The sequence below is a fragment of the Brachypodium distachyon genome, chromosome 1 (assembly GCF_000005505.3).
Source record: "Brachypodium distachyon strain Bd21 chromosome 1, Brachypodium_distachyon_v3.0, whole genome shotgun sequence".
Lineage (NCBI taxonomy): Eukaryota > Viridiplantae > Streptophyta > Magnoliopsida > Poales > Poaceae > Brachypodium > Brachypodium distachyon.
In genome coordinates, this window is record NC_016131.3 from 3,382,710 (window position 1) to 3,404,320 (window position 21,611).

At 45.5% G+C, this 21,611-nt stretch overlaps 3 protein-coding genes across 6 annotated transcripts; all 3 read right to left on the reverse strand.

Moving 5' to 3' along the window:
• Positions 1 to 225: 225 nt before the first annotated feature.
• LOC100828736 (LEAF RUST 10 DISEASE-RESISTANCE LOCUS RECEPTOR-LIKE PROTEIN KINASE-like 1.5) lies at positions 226 to 2,391 on the reverse strand. Its single transcript, XM_003559239.4, has one exon. The coding sequence runs from the start codon at positions 2,208 to 2,210 to the stop codon at positions 873 to 875; it is 1,338 nt and encodes a 445-aa protein (XP_003559287.1). The 5' UTR covers positions 2,211 to 2,391; the 3' UTR covers positions 226 to 872.
• A 3,174-nt stretch (positions 2,392 to 5,565) lies between these two features.
• LOC100827912 (protein transport protein sec31) lies at positions 5,566 to 9,800 on the reverse strand. The gene is made up of 3 exons (XM_003557076.4): positions 8,938 to 9,800; positions 7,942 to 8,230; positions 5,566 to 6,008 (listed from the first exon to the last, which is right to left on the reverse strand). The coding sequence occupies exons 1-3, from the start codon at positions 9,643 to 9,645 to the stop codon at positions 5,974 to 5,976; spliced, it is 1,032 nt and encodes a 343-aa protein (XP_003557124.1). The 5' UTR covers positions 9,646 to 9,800; the 3' UTR covers positions 5,566 to 5,973.
• Positions 9,801 to 12,422: 2,622 nt separating this feature from the next.
• Positions 12,423 to 20,936, reverse strand: LOC100829322 (RNA-binding protein 28). Of its 4 annotated transcripts, none has more exons than XM_003557081.4 (19): positions 20,723 to 20,936; positions 20,545 to 20,605; positions 20,401 to 20,437; positions 19,746 to 19,876; positions 19,583 to 19,666; positions 19,384 to 19,474; positions 18,297 to 18,430; positions 17,836 to 17,975; positions 16,629 to 16,679; positions 16,457 to 16,539; positions 16,313 to 16,367; positions 16,125 to 16,236; positions 15,221 to 15,779; positions 14,897 to 15,110; positions 14,686 to 14,756; positions 13,838 to 14,006; positions 13,626 to 13,749; positions 12,957 to 13,369; positions 12,423 to 12,870 (listed from the first exon to the last, which is right to left on the reverse strand). In XM_003557081.4, the coding sequence occupies exons 1-19, from the start codon at positions 20,864 to 20,866 to the stop codon at positions 12,667 to 12,669; spliced, it is 2,877 nt and encodes a 958-aa protein (XP_003557129.1). In that variant the 5' UTR covers positions 20,867 to 20,936; the 3' UTR covers positions 12,423 to 12,666. The 4 variants fall into 4 exon arrangements, with proteins under 4 accessions (XP_003557129.1, XP_010228212.1, XP_010228222.1 ...); XM_010229910.3 differs by having other exon boundaries at positions 19,583 to 19,669; XM_010229920.3 differs by having other exon boundaries at positions 12,425 to 12,867.
• Between the last annotated feature and the right edge of the window lie 675 nt (positions 20,937 to 21,611).

Consider the following 21,611-nt stretch of genomic DNA (forward strand, 5'->3'; position numbering starts at 1 on the left):
GATGTTCAACAGTTCAAAGATCCAAGACAACGTTCCTTCTGCCACTGCTCCAGAAAACCAGCCACGGACTCGAACCTGCGATTTGCAATACATCTAAGAAAGAAACTCACCGCATCATGACCTTCTGAGCGATACCGACTCTGAAACAAATTCAGGTTCAGAACCAAAAAAAAACACATGTCACCGTCGTATACGAACTTAAGATGTTTATTATCAGAAGGGGGCTTATCGGAATACTGTTGTTGTTGGAAAATAAGCTCCACAAGCAGGGTATGGACAGAGGAAATCCTTCGAAAATTAACATGAGTCCAGAAAGAAGGTACTCAGAGGAAGTCAACTGTCGGCTACGACAATCGTCGCCATCAGAAAAATTAAACAATATACTCTACTTAAAAGTTACGATCAGACAAGAACCCCAGCGGGCTGTTTTATACCATGAGTTCCTTGACTAAAACAACTTACAGCCGTTAATTTTGCAAGAACAGGGTGAAGAATCCTCTCCTGTTCAGAGCCCACCAGTTACTGCAAAACGCAAGGCAAGGCTTTGAAAACATACTGCTTCAGCTCGGAGAACCAACACAGAAACTGCATACCATCCTCCTACAACTGAGCTCAGTGTATCTACAATGTCCATAGCTTGGATTACGACATTTCTCGCGAGAAAACAAGCAGTTGTTTCCATCTTCCTGTAAATGTAATGTACCATCTGGTTCTGCTTGTCCACCAATGGGCACTCGTCTTCGACGAATGCAAGCACAATGCCAATCCAAAGAGGTCAGCACTCAGCATCGGAACCGCAACCATCAAGCAACATGGAGAGATCGAGCTAGCTCAAATCTGATGCAGGCGCCTCTCTCGATGAGCAACCCAAATCAAGAACCTTTGTGGCTGCACGATTCAGGAAGCATCCCTTGGATCCTCCTCAGCTCGGCCAGCACCTCTCGGGCATCGGGCCGGTCATCCTTGTCGGGCGCCACGCACCGGAACGCCAGCTCCGCCACAGCCTCGACGCTCGGCATCACGGCGGGGCACTCGTCGAGCACCGGCGGGTCGACGACCTCCCTGAGCTCTCCAACCTGGATCTTGGACACCACCCAGTCGGCCAGCGTGACGTCCCTGCGCTCCCTGCCCACGTCCACAGGCCGCAGCCCCGTGACGAGCTCCAGCACCACGACGCCTAGGCTGTAGACGTCGCTCTTCTCCGTGAGCTGGAAGGACCGGTGGTAGTCCGGATCGAGGTACCCCGGCGTTCCCTGCGGGGCCGTGCAGCAGACGAGGTCCCTGCCGGCGGCCGTGGAGCAGGCGTCGGGCGGCGAGAGGAGGCGCGAGAGGCCGAAGTCGCCGAGGCGGGCGCGCATGTCGGCCTCGAGGAAGATGTTTGAGGAGGTGACGTCGCGGTGCACGACGTGGGGCTTGACCCCGAAGTGGAGGTACTCGAGCGCCGACGCGATCTGGGCCGCCATGGCGAGGCGGGTCCGCCAGGGGAGCGGCGGAGGCGGCGGGGGCGCCGTCGGGGAAGCGTTGGCGCGGCGGCGGTGGAGATGGTGGGAGAGGGTGCCGTTGGGGACGAAGTCGTAGACGAGGAGGAGCGCGCGCGGGTCGGCGCAGAAGCCGTGGAGGCGGACGAGGTTGGGGTGGCGGAGCGCGGAGAGGATGAGCACCTCGTTGCAGAAGGACTTGGTGATGGTGGCGGAGGACGGGGACGGGGAAGGCGGGACGTGGAGGCGCTTGACGGCGGCGGGGCGGCCCGCCGGGGGGAGGTACCCGAGGAAGACGGTCCCGAACCCTCCGTCCCCGAGCTTCCGCGAGGCGTCGAACCCGGCCGTGGCGGCGCGGAGCTGCTCGTAGGTGAAGGCCGGGCGGTTGTGGTGCAGGCCGTGGCGGCGGAGGAACGCCGCGGCGCGGCAGGCCTGCTGCGAGTGCGAGTACGACGACGCCGCGCTTTGCTCCTGGCCGCGGGGGCGACTCCACGGGCGAAAGCGGCGGACGGCGATGGCGGCGCAGAGGTAGAGCAGGAGCACCACGAGCAGCGACGCCGCCGAGACGAGCGCGGTCGTGACCACGTTGTTGCTGCTGCCTCCACCTCCGCCGCCGGTGCTCTTGATCTGGTGCGGGGCCGGGGGAGGAGGAGGGCTATGCCGGGCGGCGGCCGGCGGGAGGATCCCGGCGGCGAGGAGGAGGAGCGGCAGGAGAGAGACATGCGGGGGCATCTGGAATCGGCGTCGCGATCCAGGACTGTTTGTTCGTCGGGGGAAAAAGTGGGGAAGAGAGAAGAAGAAGAATGCCAGCCGAGCCAACGGCGAGCGGGGAAGGTGGGTTTACAACTCCAGCTCCAAGTGCACTGGCTGTCAGAATAGAGTGTTGCATTGCATTTACGGGGTCGTTTTCACGTCATCACATGGGCTCCATGGGCTCTTCTCCGGTGTGGGGAACGGGAATGTGATTCGATCGGGGTGTCCTGTTGGCATTTAGTTAGGAGTAAGTTGGGAGTTAAGACGAGGCATATCTGGAAATTTGTATTCGAGAAAGAAAAAAAAGCATATCAGGAAATTTCAGCGACCTAAAACACGTTGGTACCATTTTGTGTTTGGCAACGTGTACATGTGGTGTGCACACCTAACGCTGTAGAAACTAACTTTGTGCCCGTGCTTTGCTATGGAAATGTCAAGAAAATAAAATTTACAACGGAATACAACATGCTACCAGCTTATGAACCAATGCCATAAAAGGCTCGTGATAAGCTTTCATGAACCTGAACTCTGAAGGATTATGACTTGAAGTTTAAACTCATGGAGATTGGAGAGAAAAGGTAGAGTATAGATTATGTAAGGAAAGATTATAACTTGAAGTTTTAACTCATGGTCTTCTCTTGTCAGGGATGACAAGAGAAGGCTTAGAAAGAAGTGAATTGAAGACCACCAACTCCAAACTTTATAAGTAGGAAAGAAAAAAGGGGTCGACGGAGGGTGTGCCGGCGTGGCGAGAAGACCGAGCAAGGCATCGTGGATTGTGTCGCAAAAGATGGCAAGACAAGCATTGAGACTCGTGTGTCAATCGACTCGGGTGTTGAAGGTTAGAGGCACACCAAGTTGATGATGTATGAAACAGATGACTCCGAGGAGGGAAAAGGGAGGTGTGCATGCTGGCATAGCGAGAAGAGCGGGCGAGACATTGTGGATGGCGCCAGTAGAAGACGACAAGATGAGCGTCAAGACACGTGTGTCGATCGTGAGCGGTGTCGAAAGCGGTGTCGAAGGTGAAAGTACCTAGTCGGTGTGGTACCAAACAGACGGCTCTAAGGAGCGGAAAAAGATGGGTGCATTCTCAATTATATCGAATTCACACGAGTGCATATCATTTTGCAGTTACCAATGATATCATAAGAAACCGTGATCAAAGCTCAGTTTTAAAAACTTCTGTCTTGCATAAATAACTAGCTAAGAAACAAGCAGTGATTGAGTGAGCATGGCAAACCACACTCATAATATTTCATATCGTAGGTTCATACATCCAAAAATGTGATCCACGAGGCAGAAAGGAGGATTCAAGCCACTTGACTAACATTGACTCCAAATAAAACCATAGTGACTCCAAATAAAACCGCAGTGCCCACTCAAACCATTAACACACGGATGGGAAGCGTCGTGTGCGGAGCGGTCACCTCATCTACATCACGTGGCACATTTGAAAGGAAAGAATTTGTCTGATCTTCGATTATACGAGCTATATTTGAAATGAAAAAAAATAGCCCGGCTGCCGTTGTAGCGAGATAAAACACAAACGTGAATTGGCAAAGATGTCATGTACGTATCCTCATTGTGAGTAGCCTGTACGTATGCCTAGAGTTGCAAAATTGTGACCCTTAGGGTATCCTTTGATCCTACTTAGTTCAAACAAATGAATTAAAATTTTAAAATGACACAACTTTTTGAGAAATTAGTTTATTTGTTTGAACTAAGAAGAGTCAAAAGATAGCCTGAGGATCACCATGTTGCACCCTACTTATGCCATTGTCGTGTAGGGGGTGTTAGGGTAGGGTAGGGGCTTAACTTGCCTCCAGTTGGAAGCCCTTTCTCAATGAAACCCAATAAAAATGAATGCACTAGTTTTCTTCCATCAAAGAAACTTTTCTTTTAGAAACTTCACGCTGTCATCCTATGCAACGTCTCATGGATATCTTTGTTTCCAGAAAGCTGACGCCACGACAGCAAAATGAGAGATGCATGGCCAACCTGCCATGAGGGAGCCTCAAAAGAAAAAGAAGGAAAGAAAAAACTGCCTCCAACTCGCTTCGTCGAACACATTTTTTTGCCAACGTTGCTTTAGTTGGCACAAGTGACACGGACCCGTAACAGAACAGGAAAGGCAAAGCGGTCGCGGCCTTGCGTTTAGCGGTGGTTTCGTTAGATTTTGGAGCTGTACGTACATAGTTGTGTGGCCGTCGTGCGCAAGTGGAGTCGTGGTCGGTCGTAGCGCTGCTGACTCCCGAGGATTGTCTAATCAATGGGTGATTTTATGGCGTTGCGTGCCAGATTGTCCTGTCTGTCTTTTAATTTTGGACCAGGAGGCGGGCAAATTTGAGTCTCTTAACGTGTGAGAGAGGGAGTAAATAGAGAGAGTAAATAAATAAGAAAGAATAGTGAAATTGGCTTTGGCTCATCCTGCGAGGCAAATCAGGGAGGCGGTCTTTCGAAGTCGCAGCAGCAGCCGTTATATGCTTTCCACCTGTGCGGCCAGACATGCGTTCTTTTGAGCTCTGGCGACATGAGAGAAAGAGAAAGGAAGTAGGATAGGACTACTCCAGTAAACCTCTCAAAAAAGAGTTACTCCAGTAAAGGGAAAGGAGAAGCTGGCGCACGCTTTACGAATTAAGACTACACGGGTTCAGTCACATGTCCGTCTCGGTCGCAAAGCAAGAGCGACCGAGGCAGTAGAAGCAGTTTAAATTCTCTGTAATTCGCCTGAACTCCTCTGAAACTCTATACTTTTGCTCACATTTTGTTTGAATCGCTAACCACGCTTGCCGCGTGGTAGAAACCCGACCGGAGAATAAGCTAGAGCTCGTTTAGAAATTATCTGCAGGAAGCCAGGAACTATATACTGAAGCAGTACATCGAAATGAGCGCAAGTCTCGCCAGGCCAACAGCGATGGCTGTTCTCATCGACAAAAAAAGGCCGCTCCACGACGCCTTCGACAAGTTGCTCACGAGGAATGATCCAACCGTGACGTGTCTCGGTATTTCTTAATCTTACGTTCTGAACTGACGGAGTACCATGGTAATTGAAATCTCTTATCCATATTACTTGTCTCAAATTTGTTCGAATATGAATGTATCTATGTTTAAAAAGCGTTTAGATACAAGTAATATTTCGACAAATATGGATCAGAGTGAGTACTACTCCCTCTGTTCCATAATTCTTGTCAAAATATTACATGTATTTAGACACTTTTTGAAAATAGATACATCTATTTTTAAGCAAATTTGAGACAATAACTATGAAACTGAACTATGGAACGGAGGCGGTAGAACCATTCGTCATACGAAAAGTAAGTCAAGGCAGACGTTCCCAAGAAAAAGTCAAGTCAGACAATTCATATGCTCGGAGTACTTATACCTGATACATACAGGCGGAATCCAACTGGAAAACGAGTCTTCCGGTCTAGAATATTCATGGGTACTAATATCTCTCCAACGATTCCATAAATCAAGGGAATATATATTTCCAAGTATCAACCCCCAACTAGTCTATACTCTATAAATATCTCTACAGTCTTTGGCACGATCAATCTCTGCCGATATAACTTAATTCTAAAGACTTTATACACAAGAACGGGATCCTCGCTGGAAGCACAAGGAAATAGTTGCTTCTGATACCCAGAATAATTGGTATAACCAAAGAACGATGTACTGACCAGATATATGACCTATCATTCCATCCCTCAACTAAGAGTCATCGTCTCCCCTCCGAAGATTATGAGCCATAGGGCCAAGGAAATGTTTTTGCCACTGAAATTCACCAATGGAGAAGATCATTAGATGAACATACAGATCAGAACATGGTTGATAACACCAAACAACTGAACAAGTAACCGTACGCTCTATAGAAGACATGATAAAGACATTGTATGCAATGACACATCAAAGACAGTCAATTAAAACTGAAAGATTCAATAACAGTATTATTAATGTACCTTGCTAGACAAAAAACATTAGCACTAACTGTTCATGGTTCATGACAGACACGTGAACCTGATGAGCAGCAATGCTGGGTAGTCAGTGCATTGTGTTTAGATGTTGTATTCTGTTTAATGCTAACAGAATGATACTACCATATTGGCATCTTCAGTACAGTGGATCGAAAGGAGGGCTTATACTGCAGTACCGACTGGTCTGCTAGATGGCTAGACGCTACCCATCAAATATGAACTAGGTATGATAGTGCAGTAGTGCCAAATGCCCAAACCATGACATGCTATCCACCTTATGCAAAATATTACTATATAAGTTCTGGTCAATGTCTCTCCCTGCTTTACTGCTTCAGGAGAAAAAAAAGTAATCTCAAGCATATTCCAGGACAGTTGCTGTTGATAGATGGAAGTAATCCACAAAGTGTTCACAACGGTGTTCTACAATAAACTGAATCCAATCACAGCCATTGAGCTATACAGGATGTCTGAAGTAAAACTTGGTGAACTGGTGAAGTTTTCTCATGCCTATTGCGTTCCATATAACTTCATTAATAAGATGTAACACACCAAGGAACCTTCCATACAACTTCAGTAGAAAAACTATAGAATTTTCCTCAAAATATATACACATAGTGCTTCAATCATAGATCCATATATTTTTTTCCTTTTTGTGTAGCCCACAAATAAAAATATTTCTTCATGAAATTTTACAGGTCCGTAGTGGCCATCTAAATATATCCCAAAATGTGTTTTTCGCATTTTTGAAATAAAGGGAGCCATGGCACCCAAGATCCAAAAGCCATTTCCACATAGACACTACTCATCTAACATGAATTATGTATGGTAATGCAGTCATGCTGAACCATGACATGCTATCCATGTTATGCAAAAGTACTAAACATGTTCTGGTCAATGTCTCACTCATTTCCTGCTTTAGGAAAAAATAAAGTGATCTCAAGCATACTCCACCAAAGATGGTTAGATGGGAGTGGTCTTCTACATTAAACCAAATCTAATACTCCCTCCAATCCTAAATTGTTGTCAAAATATTACAAGTATCTAGACGCTTTTTAAGAATAGATGCATTCATATTTGGGCAAATTTGAGTCAAGAATTTAGGATCAGAGGGAGTAGCAACCAAGTAGGTTGAGCTGTAAAGGGTAAAGGATGTGTAGCGAAACCTCATCAACAGCTGAAGCCGTCTTGTGCCTATTATTTACATTCGATGACACTTTAACTACCTCAAGAGGATGTAATACGCATAGGAACCTTCCATACAACTTTAATATCAAGGACCCATAGACTAGCAGAAAAGAGATGCGTTGGCATGGTATTTCTTATGTGGATATTCAGTCTTTGGTGCCTAGCTGGTTAAAACCTTAGAACAGTGGCTGACATCATGGCCATGTTTCTCACAGGAAATCATTGAAGAAGACGTGGGTGCATCATCTTGCTAGAGAGGTGAGAAGAGCAAATGAACAATAAAATTCTTCCGTTTCTAAAAATAAAAAGTAGAGCTTATTGAATTGGGACTTCTCAAGCTAAAGTATCCTAGAGGTCTGTATTCTATCTGAACCAACAAAACATACTATACCTACTAAAATAAGGGTCTGAAAGACCTAAATCATAACAACCATCCAAAATTCCCAGTGTCAATCAAAACTAGAAGGAACAAGTTCAGAGAATACAGTTAGCTAAGTACAATTAGCATGATCAGGAATGATGCAAGCAATAAGGAGTAGAAAACACACCTTTTGAGGACTCACGGACGAGCACAATATGCATTGCTGCATTGTTTGGTGGTAGCTGCAGAAGCAGAGGAGTGAGCTTCCCATTGATAGGGCTGCGTGTGCAGATAATTAGATCATCAAGGCCTGTCTCCTCTTGTAGCTTGTGGGTGAGCTCCTCCAAGTTGGAGCCATTAAATGTGAACGAGTGTCTCTCAACATCATCATCTACGTTTCCCTTATCATCTGCGATGAGGTAATGGATTGCACGGCCCTCCACCTTGTGCAATGGGGCGGAGAAAGAATTGGAGGACTGACAACGAGGAAGTTCAGTGTTAATATTTTTCTCACCCACCATAGAAATTCAGAATAATGATAAAATAACACAGACATCTGTAATGTGTAGATGCAACTTGCAAGTTCTTTAAGATAAAAAGGTAGCAATTCTTTACAGTAAGTTATGTGTGTCTCATTATATATTCTAGCCCGATGATACAGAACTGAAAAGCAGAGTTTCTAGGATGAAGATTGCTTTCCATTTTGCACAACGCGGATTGCTTGCGATGGCAGCAACAGCTTGGAAATTCAAGAACATTACACATGAGACAAACAGAAAGCCAGCACTTCCCTTTCACAAACAAATCCAGAAAGCCAGTACACTTCATAGGAAAATTCAGAGCTAAGCAAAACTTTGTACTTGGAACAACTGGCCAGAACAATGCCAGCATTGTGAAGCCATATAAATAGTTGCTATGCAAAAGATCCTATTTCTCTGAATTACGATTAGCATTTCAACACCAGTAATAAAGAAACTGTTAAAAATGTTTTGCTAACTGCATTTTCGGATTTGCCTGTTCGAGAACAAGCAGTGCGACCAGTCAGACCTACGGATATGTTTGAACACAGAACGAGCATTCCGAAGTCAATGCCGTTGTCAAGACGAAATCGAGACCAGTCCTAAATACGCGGGGTCAAGCAATTCACAATCAAACGCAAATAGCAAGGGATTAGCCCACAAACCTCGAGCTTGGAGAGCCTGGGATCCGGCCGTGCCGGCGGTGGCGGCGCTGCGTGCTCAGCTCGTTTCGGCGGCGGCGGAGGCGGCGCGTACTCCGGCGGCGGCGTCGCGGCTGCGTACGACTTGGTGGGGCGGTGGTGCGCCTCGTGCGGCGTGGGCGGCGGCCTGAGCTTGGGCGCGGGCGGGGACTCGGGCGCGAGGACGGCAGCCGGCGCGGACGCGGCGTGTTCGGCGGGGCCCGGCGTGAGCACCTGCACGATCTCGACATCCCAGAGCACCCAGTCCTGCGTGGCGGTGCGGTGCGGCACGTCATGGGTGACGGAGTTCCGCCACGGCGGGAGGCCGCCGTTGGCGCGGAGGTAGTTCCCTCCCTGCCGTGTCTTGAGCCGCGCCTGGAACCCGTCCCTGACGGGCTCCCACTCCACGGACGCGTCGGGCCTGGCCCCGGCTCCGGGCGCGGGGGCCGCCGCCTGCAGCACCTTGCGGCCCGTCATTCCGAGCAGGAAGGGCTCGCTGGAGGCGGCCAGGTAGCGGCCGTAGCGGCTCCTGAGGCGCACGCATCCTGGGGCGGCGTGCTCGACCGCCCACCGCGCGTTGGGGGAGGAGCCGTTCCGGTCCTGCGTGACGTGCAGCTCGTCCTCGTCCGCGTACAGGAACTTGTCGTGCCTGCTCTTCAGCCGCACCGCCTTGGCGTGCGCGAACAGCTCCATCTCTCTCTCCGGCGGTTCGATTCCGGCGTGGCTATCTGGATTCTGGTGGGGAATTGGATCGTCCTGACTCCTGATTTTCCTCGGCGGGGTTTCTATGGGGCGGCCAAGGTTGACGACGAGACGAGACGCCGCTGAGCTGTTGTGTTGGGTTTCGTCTTGGGAGAGGTAAATAAAGGAAGATGCGTGTGTCACTGCCTGTGGGACCGGCACGATACCGGGGGGCCCCGCATGTCGGCTGCGTGCTGAGGTTTTTCATTTTTGTTTGACTCGTTCGGCGGCCGCGTTTGGGTGTTCCGAGATGGCGCAACAGCGGTAGGTGCGTGTTCGCGGAAACGGAGCGGCGAGCTTTGGGCTGGCTGGAGGTCGCTGGACAGCGTTTACCACGGCACGCTGTCTAGGCTCATTTTCTCTGCAGCGATTTCTGTGGCTTTCCCGAGGGCGGCAAGGCAAGGCAAAACCGCATTTCCGGTCTCCTTCCGGAAACGGAAGAGCGTCGGGGTGGGTTAATTTCCCTTCCTTCTGGGGTCGTTTTGGTGAGTGGCTTTGGGTTTTTCACGATGGTACTAGGAGTATCTTAGGTTTGACCTTGCGATATTTTGGCAGGGTCGGTCTTTCGTATGGGGAAAATTTTGGCGAGTGAGTAGTTTTGGTCTTTCGTGATGGCTATCTTTCTAGGTTTGACTTTGCCATCTTTGGTCGGGGTAGAAATTGTAGAAATTGTTTTACTACCATATCAGCAGTACATGCATTATTGATTCCCAAAAGAGATACAGTAGTATACCTTTTTTTCTACTAGGCCCAATCGAGTTACTACGTTGTGTGCACGCCTTCCACATCATAATCGGCCGGTGATGATGAACGCAGATAAGGAAGACACGGCCGCATGCATGATGACGAGGATACATATATACACTGTTGAGGACGATGCCGACCACTTTGATGAGCAGTTGGACGGTACTCCACTCCATCCTATAGCCTCTTTGATTAGGCCGATCGATGGAGCACAGACACACTCAACCGATATTGGCCCTGGGTCCATCCAGCTCGAAACGATGAGTGGAACGTACATCGTCTGCGGCTATAGATATGTTTGCACGTGCATGCCCGAGTACTCGGAGTACGTACTGTTGTGCTTGTGGGGCGAGTAAATTCGGATTGTCTTTGACCGTGTGCGTGTAGATTTTGATTGCTGGTCAAATGGTCAGCGGTCATCAGTACGTGCACTCATGAAGCGCGTGGAGCCGTGGACAAGTCCTTTTTTTTTCCTTTCATCTGTAGTGTTATACGCGCAACCAGGAAGGAAGGAAGCTTTGCGATTAAGAGTGCGGTCTTCCAAGTACACGGAGAGGAAAGGATCGGAGGCCTCGATCGTGCAGCACCAACAGGCTAAAATAAATAATAAATACGAGGGGTAAGCGATTTCGTGGCACGCCGTAGCTGATGCGACTGTTAATCAAGTGTGGTGTAATCGCTATTGAACGATCGATGTGAGCGCCACTCGTACCAGAAACAACTTCCTCCGCGACCGAGTGTCAGCAGCTTTGGACCTCTTTCGGGAAGCCACGTTTATCACTCCCAAAATGGAATATAAGAGCGTGGAAAAGACGGCGTTGCAATCGTAAAAAAATATGAATTATACATATGCTTTTTTATGGTAACCGAAGTACTACCTGGTGATAACGTCCCGGTCTAATTGACTGACGTCTCAAGACGATCGATGTGTGAATTCGTCTACTTTATACTCGTTTCTTTTTTTTCCCAAGGTGATCGAGGTAAACTTTTTCTCCATCGATGGTTGAGTTTCCATACGAGTATTGGACGCTATGCACGTCACCTGTATGACGTAGAAATTCTACGGTAGAATGATGGGTGGTGCAAGAAATGCTCCAGAACGTCACATACGTCAAGATTGAATTCAGGGAAAGGTGAGTGTGTGGAAAATTATCGACTCATAAGCCCCAAAAGTCGTTACTCAATGGAGTACCAAGATCCTTTTTTATTTGTAATTTATGGCGCAGACATTGAGCGGAGTAAATTCTTGCGTCACAACACTTAAAGCCAGCATTGGAGAGTTCCTTCCATGATCATGGTACAGCACAAGTAAGCAGTTCTGACGTGTGTGTCATGGTCACGGGCAAAACCGTGAGCATTCGTGACAAATACAATCCTACCAAATATTGGCAAGATTTGGCTTGACAATTTTGTGCCAAGGATTCCTTGGCCCTTATTTTGCCAACTATTTGGAAAGAATATGTGAGAGAGGTGGAATGAATCATATTGGCAACCAAAAATTTGGCAATGAAGCAAACAACAACCAAATAACCATAGGCGACCAAATTTTGGCAAGACTGGTTTGGGGCACAAAACAAAGAGCCCCTGTGCCGCCCACGCCAAAAGGACGGGTAAGATTCAGAGATCATGTCGAGTTGTCGACTAGGCTAGGCAGACGTGGTGCCGGAAAACCCTTATCGACTACTGAGTAGTCACCAACGTGTCCATTTCGTCTTCTCTGAAGTTATCGTTACCGTTTATTGCATGGGCTTTGCATATGTTGCACGCAAAAGAAACGCTATCAGTTGGGAAACCTCGTACACAAGAAAAACATGTGAGGTTGGGCCAAGGCCAGGTTACAAACCTTTTCCACAGGAATCCCACAAGAAACCGGCCGAGGGCAACATTTAATTTTAAGCGCGTCAAGAGTGAGAAGACCCCCAGGTAGGTTTGCTTTTACAACACTCAACACACTACCAGGGTTCAGGGATAGCAACGCATCACCAAGTGGAAAGCTAACGGATGATGTTATATAAGTAGGAAACTTGGTGAGACCAATAGCTTGACGAAGATCAGTCGTTGTCGTACAGGGTGAAGCTCGGCACCAAGAGGGAGAAGAAGAAATGATAATACTCAGAAGCAAAATTTTGGCATGACCAAGGAGATGAAAGGTTTGCGTAGAGGTTCTCGGGAAACATTAAGCCCTGGTTTGAATCGCCATGGTGCTCGGTCCATGGAGATCATACTTAACTATCCTTCGGTTTTGCTGACGCCATGTTGCAAGAACTTGGAACGGTACTGCTCCACCAGCGATTTATCCACTCCTCCCTCCCCACTTGGCTCTTTCCTTGCCCTTTTTGTAGCCTTTCCTCTCTTTTGCTCCGCATGGCCATCGTTTCTGTTCCTCCGTTTTCTCGGTGCATCTGCCTGCTCAGGCTTTGTGGAAGGCCTCTGCTGCATCAAATCAAACAGATTACTTCACTTCACCCCAGAAATGGGGAATTTATGTAGGAATTGGAAAATAATGAAATAGAACTTACACTCTCAGCAGCATTAGGGGCTGCATCTGTTTGATTTGCATCCCACACAACACTTCCCTTATTTGACTGCCGTGCTCGTTTTGCAGGCCTTTGAGACTGCCTTTTGTGTTCCACCGAACTTTCCACAACGTCACGATCTCCAGGAACTGAAACGCCATCTGAAGGCCCTTTGCCGGAGTCAGACAACTTAGATGGTACATCATGTGATTCTCGCTTGCTACCTTTTTTGAAAGGCCTTCTGTTATTTGAACGAGGGCCATCAGTTGCAGACTGGTCACCCAGAGTTCTTTGCTGATCTTGTGCAGCCTCTTTTGCCCTTTCATTGCGCTCCATTCGAATCCTCTGGAGCCTCATTTTTTCAACATCTTCGAGTGCAAATTCTACAATTGGACGACGTTCTGCACCAAAAGTTCCTGCAAAGACGCGAAGAATGATAAATGATAACAGGGATCGACCATGCTGCGGTCAGCATCAAACATCCAATCAGACAGGAAAAAAAAGAGCTGAAGGCAACAGATGACATGTGGGTTAGCAAGGCATATCAGAGATACTAACAGTTTATCTTTGATGTTCTTATTGTCATAACCAAATTGATTCATAAAAGCAGAGCAATTGGCACAAAATGACTCCAGTCAATCTAACTAAAATTGCGGGTGTGTAAAAATGTACCAGGGTTGTTGTTTAGAACCCTAAGAGCTACAAGAGCATGCTCATGCTCTTGAAAGTCCACAAAGGCTACACCACGGGAATGCTTCTGTGCAGCACCTTTCTTTTCATTTTTCAGGATATTTACCTGCTCAAGACAAATGCATACGCATAACCTTAGTAAATATACCTCAAAAGTAACAAGGAGAAACTTGGGATAGAAAAACCCAATTAACCTTCCGGATGACAGGATTCTGCTTGGTAGCACGAGAAATTACTGCTTCTCTGCAAAGCTTCTTTACATCATTAATTGACATAGTCTTCGGCAAATTGTAAATGATAAGCCTTGTTCGGGAGACGTGAAATTTTGGAGATACAAGCATTTCTGCTTTCCTTTTGGCTAACCTACACGATGAATTCAAAATAATTTCTCATGCACTGTTCCCAATATTTCTTATATATGATTGAGGGCATTAATAAGACATGAGAGTTTACAAGCGACAGTTTGATAAGACAGCTCAAAAAATAAACAGAAAAGAAGGGGGAAAAGAGAGAAGATTAGAAAGTCGGTGAACAAATAAAACAAACTGAAGGTATAAAAAGCTAGACGAATAAACAAAGACATTCTAATACCATTGATAAAATGTAAGCTCCAAATTATGCCAGGAACTATAGTTACATATACTATATCAGAAAAAGGATCTGATCAAACACACAACCCAGATAATGCCACGACTATGGATAAGAAGTTCATAAATAGCAGAAGGTGGACAACAACAGAAAATGAGGTACTGGTATATATGCAAGAAGATTAATGTGTTGCCTTGCAAGCACGATGCAGGCATTTAGAGATGCGAACATTGTAGAAATTAGAGTGAAGAAAGAATAGTTAATCAATAAGAGACTAAGAATGAATTCTCACAATATTCATCAAATCACAGTCCTTTGCTCTCAAGTAACATGGAAATAATAGATAGATTATTTTTAACCAACAGAACAAAATCAGCTCACTGGCTTTATTGATACTAACTACCATGAAAGAACTAATGACCACATTAGAAAAGAGGTAAAGACCAATTCTTACCAATTACGTTTATTCATGTCAACATCAGATACACCTTCTGCAGCTGGCGTTCCAGGGAGTATTTCACCTTCCTGCTTGAACACTAAAATTTTCAGGAACAAAAAACAATGGAAGAGATGTGCAGAATAAACTGCAGATATTCAGGAACAAAAAACAATGGAAGAGATGTGCAGAATAAACTGCAGATAAAAGAGGTAACTGTTAAACTTGCCTTAGATAGGTACAGGTTGCGTCGATCCTCAATCTCATTCTTTCCCTTCTCCTGTTCCTTTTTGTGAGCTGACTCCTTATCCAGCGCTTTCTTAACATTAAGTGCCCTACTTTTTATAAAAATTCCCAATCCAGGAGCAACATTAGCAGCAGAAACTGCTGCATCAGCTGCCTCTGCTGTAGAAAACTTAAGAAAACCAGTCCCTATAGGTCTCCTGCACATACAGTGCAAAAACTGTTGGAATCAACGAATGCATTAAGTAAAAATTCTGTGCACACAACCGATGGAGAAATGGACAAAATGAAATATTCCTGATCAACATACTTTGTGAGTTTATGCAGAACAGGGAAGAAAGATTGAACCTTCCCGAATACTGAGAACCGCTCTGTTACCTCCTCTTTGCTAATATCAAACGGAAGGTTGCTGATGAATACTGTCCTATCCAGGCCAGTATCTTCTTTCTTGGGTTTCAAAGCAGGAACAGTGCTTTCTGCCTCTGTTACATGTTTAGATTCTGCCACCTTGACAGCCGTAGGTTTCGAAGAAAGAACAGTGCTTTCTGCCTCTGTTACATGTTTAGATTCTCCCAACTTGACAGCTTCAGGTGAATGGAGTTTCTTCTCTTCGGAGGTGTCATTTTCTGTTTCGGTGTCTGTATCAATATCAGAACCCTCAACATCAGATGGTTCAGACTTCTCCGATGACTTGATCAAATTTTCAAGAACTTTTCTAGAAATATCTGCTTCGCTTTTGAAATCATCATCAGCAAGATGATTGGAAATCTCCTGATCAAGTTCACAGCCATCATCGCTATCATCTCCTCCAACAAGATTATCTTCAGAGGATTCATCATCGCTGCCCTTGTCAGATACATCTGCCAATTCTGGAAGTACAGCCCATACATGAGATGTGCAGCTCCAACAATAGTAACACAGAAAACACAAAGCATTGATTGGCAAAAATATGAGATGGCAAGCAGTGTACTAAAGAAAATAGTTGGATGCCAATATACTCAAGTTTTCTAAGAACTAAATCAAGGGGCCAGCATGGTATCTAGCCGAGTGTCAAAGGCACATGATTTGCAATATAGCAATTTACTAATATCATTCAGAATCAGGCAAGTATACATCTTACATTAGCTGTTGCAAGAACTCTAGCCTTATGAGAAGCAGGTTTCTGAATGAATGAAGGAACGAACAAAGTTAACTGTGTATCAGTTCATATTTACCATCATCCTTTGCATCAGACTTTGCAGCAACAGCATATACATTTTTTGGAACAGCCCAATCAACAGCCACAGTTCTCTTTGCGATAACTTTCCCGTTAACATTTTTGATAGCCTGGTTTAGAGAAAATCGTGGAATATTAGGACAGCCAATGAATACGTGCTCATAATGAATAAGGTATCGACCATACATTTTCAGCATCCTGTTTGCGTGTAAAAGACACAAAGGCAAAACCTTTCGATTTCCTGTAAAAAGAATAAATGCAACAGAATTTTAATATATACAAGTCCTTAACCCATCAACGGAATATATGATTTAATGAAGAAAAACATACCCATCATCAGACTTTTGTGGAATGGACACATCCCAGACAAATCCTTCCGAACTAAACACGTCCATGATCTCCTTTAGTGTAATCTGTGAGAATGAAACATGGACATATAGCTTCTCTTTTATCTGTTCTAGAAAACAAAGTTAGGAAGAGTTGAATTTGCATAATTAAGCACCTTGAATGGCAGGTTCCTGACTATGACTCTCCATTTCCTGATCTTTGAACCCTGAATAACAACAAACCAAGTTTCAAACGCTTCAAAGCAAATGAAAAAATGATGAAAATACAACGGAAATGATTGAATAGAAACATAATGAAATGGTTTTACAGATAAACAATAATATCTTGCGCAAAAGGGGGAAAACTCATCGATCAAGGCTCAAGAATTGGGTTATATGTAAATATCATTGCATGTCCTACTTGCACGATTGCACTGGTAGCCACAGTGATAAAGTATCATAAAAATGGAACCATTCATTCACAGAATAATAGGCCAAGAGTATCTTTTAAATTAAAAGTGAGAAAAATGATGATTTGTTTTCAGTTAGCTATACTTGAAGACGATTACTTCATGGACAGAAGTTCAGCTTTAGTTCAACCATTTTGTAAACAGTGCTCGGGAAGCAGCTAGCTAGAAGCTTCAGCTTGGTCACTGAACAGAAATCATGGTTTATTTTCAGTTAGGAAGAGGGCTACTTAATGGTCAAAAAATTCAGCTTTAGTTCAACCATTTTGTAAACAGTGCTCAGGAAGCAGCTAGCTACTCCAGCATCAGCTTGGCCTCAAAACAACTCAGCTACCAGAAACTCTTCTTTTTGTATTGCAGGTGGGGTGACGCAAGTAGTGGAAAACTCCTATTAATATACGATAATGTAGTACTCGCACAAAGGCATTTTGCATTTACAAGAAGCATTTTGTATTTGCAAGAACATTGTGAGATAACCCAGCCACCGGCAATGACAGCACAGCATAATCTTCCTGATCCTGACTAATTCTAACTCTAGAACCTCAACATTGTAAAGAGTAACATAGGAGTCTACTTAGTATAAGACTAAAATTTGTACTCACAGGAAACTCAACTGCAACCAAGTCAGTTGAAACTATGGGGTGGAAAGACATCCCAGGAGACATAGCAGAAGAAAGGTATGAGAATATGAGGTTTCAACCCATTTTTAGTTACCATACCAAGTTTTAGTACGACATGTTAGCAAGTACATACATATGGCACTGAAATACAACTGAATGCTTAAGTGCGTACTGTGCACTGGTAAACAAAGACAGGTAGCAGATGAGAGGAATTTCAATTTTGTTTAGTTCCAGAAAAGGAACAAGACAATGAAGGGCAGCTTATCAAGAAAAAGACAACACAAGGAGCAGCTTACCTCTCCGCCAAGTTGACGAGCCCAAACAATTGCTCCTTTGACCTCCTTACGATGCAAGAGGACAACAGAATCCCAAGCAGATTTGACACTTGCAAAGAGCACTGCTGCTGCATCCGGTGTGCACCCATCTCGTGCAAGCCCTGGACAGGATGACAGCCACATTTAATGGTCAACACAGTTTCAAATTTACATGCTAGTTGTACTAAATAAATTAAGTGCCTGTTGAAGCCAGGTAAGCAAATGATGATTCTAACATGTCTTGCTACACACAAGATTTCTTCAATTTTTTTCTTGTTAAAATGTACTCCCTCTGTCCAACAAAAGATGTCTCAAGTTTGTCAAAATTTGGATGTATCTAGACATGACTTAGTGTATAGATGCATTCAAATTTGGTTAAAGTTGAGACATCCTTTGTTGGACGGAGGGAGTAACAAAATCTTATTCATCATAACTTGACATACCATGGAGCTCCATTTCCTCTTTAGGAAGGGGATAATTTACAGATACTACTGTGCCAATCTCCCCAGCTAGACGGAAAACTTCACTAGCTGTAGAAAAGTCGTGAAGACCACCGAATATGACAGTTTTTGCAACCCTGCATCATCAGGAAATTAAAAAAATTACCAACCACGTTGAACTAAACTGGAACAGGGTAAAGAATACTACAACACTATATCCTTGGCAAATTCTCCCGTACCCAATACTCCATCCACCCCCAAAGGAGTATTAGGGGAGGGCAAATTAGTCTTTTCACATTTTTACATTAGTAAAAAAAATAAAAACTGGGTCGTCTTCCTCACTGGTCCTCTCTCTCCTCCCGAGTTTCACAGAGCGATGCCGGCTCTCCGCCGCCGCCCTAGACCAGCCCCCAGCGCCGCCGTCCTAGACCAGCCCCTGGCGCTGCCGCCCTTGCCCTCGCCCCAGCGCACGCTGCCGCCGCTTCCCTGCACCCAGCCCGCGGCGCGGCCTCCTTCGCCCTCGCCCCAGCTTGCGCGGCCGCCGTCCTCGTCCTCCTCCAGCGCGCCGCAGCGGCCCTCCATCCAGCCCGCGCCGCCGCATTCCGCCCTCCTCACAGCACGCGGGGCTGCAGCCCGCGAGCTGCGCGATGCGCGCGCCCGCTAGATCCTCCTCGGCCCCTTTCCTTCGGACGCTGCTGTGCGCATGTACGGCGGCGGCTCGGCGCAGCGGGAGGTGGTCTCCGGCGGCGGCGACGGAAGCTACTGTGAATGGGGGAAAGGAAGATGGAGCGCGTTTCGGGATTTTTTTACAGGCATCAGATTACTCCATGCGATGGCTTTGAATACTCCATCTTATTACTCCACACATCTCAATTGGAGTATTAGGGAGTATTAACAAATCTGAGCCTTTAGATCTATAAAATGAACGGTTCAAATTAATTCCGGGGTACTGTAGAAGAGCTCATATCCTTGGGCAAAAACAAAATTAAGAACGAGTTCTAAAAGAAGTTGGGAATATATTTTGGCATAAATATGGAATGTTATATTTTACATAATGCAGCATGGTACTGTAAATAGTTCCAGGGCACACCTTTGATTTTCAGAACTTTTCACTTTATCAGTAGCCTTAATGCTAGCTTGCTTCACTACTTTGGTATCCTTGGTCGATGGTTGTGGTGGACCTAGTTTCATACAATTTCTTGCATCAGAAAAATTGAAGTACTGGGAAAACTGAACAGTGGAAAGGATAGGAACACCATTCATGTAAGTGGAAAGGATAGAACACTTACCTGTGTTATGAGAGGTTTCTTTGTGTTTTACAGGAGTAGAAGTATCATCTTCATCATCTTTTGGATTGGAATCTTCAGCTTGCACTGCTTAAAACCAAACACAGCCAGACCATCAGCACCTCAATCTATTGAATTTCACAACCAAAAAATTATCAATATTTACCGTTCTCTTTCTTTTGCAAACGTTCCTTCAATGGAGCACGTTGTATTGCGAGCTTAACTCTGATTTTCCTACCAGCAACAGTATAACCATTCTTTTGCTGAATAGCTCGTTCAGCATCTTGAACAGTTGCACTGATAAACAATGTAACACATTTAAGTCAAATATGCTAACAGGGTCAAGGTCAGTTTCTGTGCATATGTAATTATCAGTAGAAAGACACTCTTATTTGAACAATCAGTGCACTGGTTCATTACAAGGATCAAGTTCTATCTATCAACCAGGATTATAATAATTTGATCTGTTCACAGGTTTAACGAACGATTTACTATTTTCTTTCGAACAAACCAACCAATTGCCGATTAAAATTAAAATGGAAGCAGAAGTATGATTGGATGGCTGATCTTTGGTTAGGAACCTTGTGAAGAGTAATATATTTCTAATAAGAATTACTGGAGCGAGACAAACTGCTATGAGGGTGCTAATAACAACTGGCTATACTAACCAAACAATGCATGTCTTTTCTTTTACTTTTAACGATTAGAGACTGACAAAAATTAACTTGCTCTAAGGCACCCACAACCAAATCACCTTCCATATAATCGCACGAAAAGAATGAGTGCTGGAAATGTCGATAAAGGCATGTTCTGAAACTTACAATTGTACAAACCCAAATCCTCGACTCGTATCGGACCCTGCAACAAAGAAAACCACATCAGCGGAACTCCTTAGCCACAAGCAACGCGAAATTGCTTCCAGATAAACACCATACAAACGTTAAATTCCTCAATTATCAGCTCACCTTTCGACGCGACCATGAAGCAGCGCCTCACCGGCCCGACTTCGCTGAACACCGTCTCGAGCTATACAGAGCAACGATACAAGCCGCAAAATCAAATCCGGAACTGTAGAACACTGAATCCTAAGTAACCTCCTAGCTCAGTGTCGAGGGAAGTGTAGTGTTATGGGCACGCCCTTACATCGGATGACTTGTAGGTGTACGGCAGGTTGGAGACGAAGACGGTGGACGGTGTGTGCCCTCCGGAACCGCCGCCGGTGGCGGCGTCGCCTTCCGTGGCGGCTTCTCCGCCTCCGCCGCGGACGCGCTGTTTCCCCTTGCCCATCGCCGGCGTTGCAGGGGAGAGAGGCTAGGAGCTGCCAAACTGGTTCTCCACGGTTGCGAACTTGCGATGTACGAGAGTCTTTGTTGGGCTAGGGTTTATACTTCGGAATGGATTGTTACGTGGTTTTGGATGGGCTAGATGTAGCGTGGCCCGTCCGTCAATGCGTAGGGCGGGTGTATTTGGATGGGATGGGCTGCACCAAAGATGAATAATCCCTCTAGGCCCTGTGGGCCTTCTTCGGCTTTGCAGGGGTTTATATACCCAAAGATACGCTCAAAAAAAAAAAACCAAAGAAAAAAGTTCAATTTTTCATCCCGGATGTAGATCGTCAGCCACGTAACCTCTGATTTTTTTTTTGTCTCAGTTCAGTTTGAACCCTGAAATCCCTAAAATCAATTAAATCACTCCCTTAGGCAATTTTAGGCCACATGTGGCAAATTTGAGATGGTTTTACCAGAACTTATAGACTGCATTTTAACCAGATGACGTGGCGAGTGGGTTAGAGCATAAAATCCTCTCCTTTCCAGGTTCCATTTCTTCTTCTTTTTGATCGGATGATGTGGCCAGTTGCTTTTTGACCGGATAATGTGGCTAGAGATGGTTAAAAGCATCTGCTTCTCCCACCCCCAAACTTGAAATTTTGAGACATAGGAGGAAAAAGAATGAAAATTTTGAAAAGGAGAAAAATGCACGTTTTAACCAACTCGCCATGTCATATAGTAAAAAAGTCAGCAAATTTTAATCA

Bases quoted from the DNA above. Each gene is read 5' to 3' on its own strand.
- LOC100827912 (XM_003557076.4), bottom strand. From the start codon at position 9,645: ATGGAGCTGTTCGCGCACGCCAAGGCGGTGCGGCTGAAGAGCAGGCAC. The intron at 8,231-8,937 runs GTTTGTGGGCTA...CCTCGTTGTCAG, and splicing joins CCAGGCTCTCCAAGCTCGAG to TCCTCCAATTCTTTCTCCGC. The intron at 6,009-7,941 runs GTGTGTTTTCTA...GGTGAATTTCAG, and splicing joins CGTCCGTGAGTCCTCAAAAG to TGGCAAAAACATTTCCTTGG.
- LOC100829322 (XM_010229910.3), bottom strand. From the start codon at position 20,866: ATGGGCAAGGGGAAACAGCGCGTCCGCGGCGGAGGCGGAGAAGCCGCC. The intron at 19,670-19,745 runs GTAAATATTGAT...TTTGGTTTTAAG, and splicing joins TTTGCAAAAGAAAGAGAACG to CAGTGCAAGCTGAAGATTCC. The intron at 15,111-15,220 runs GTATGTTGATCA...CTGTATGTGCAG, and splicing joins GTTCTGCATAAACTCACAAA to GAGACCTATAGGGACTGGTT.
- LOC100828736 (XM_003559239.4), bottom strand. From the start codon at position 2,210: ATGCCCCCGCATGTCTCTCTCCTGCCGCTCCTCCTCCTCGCCGCCGGG.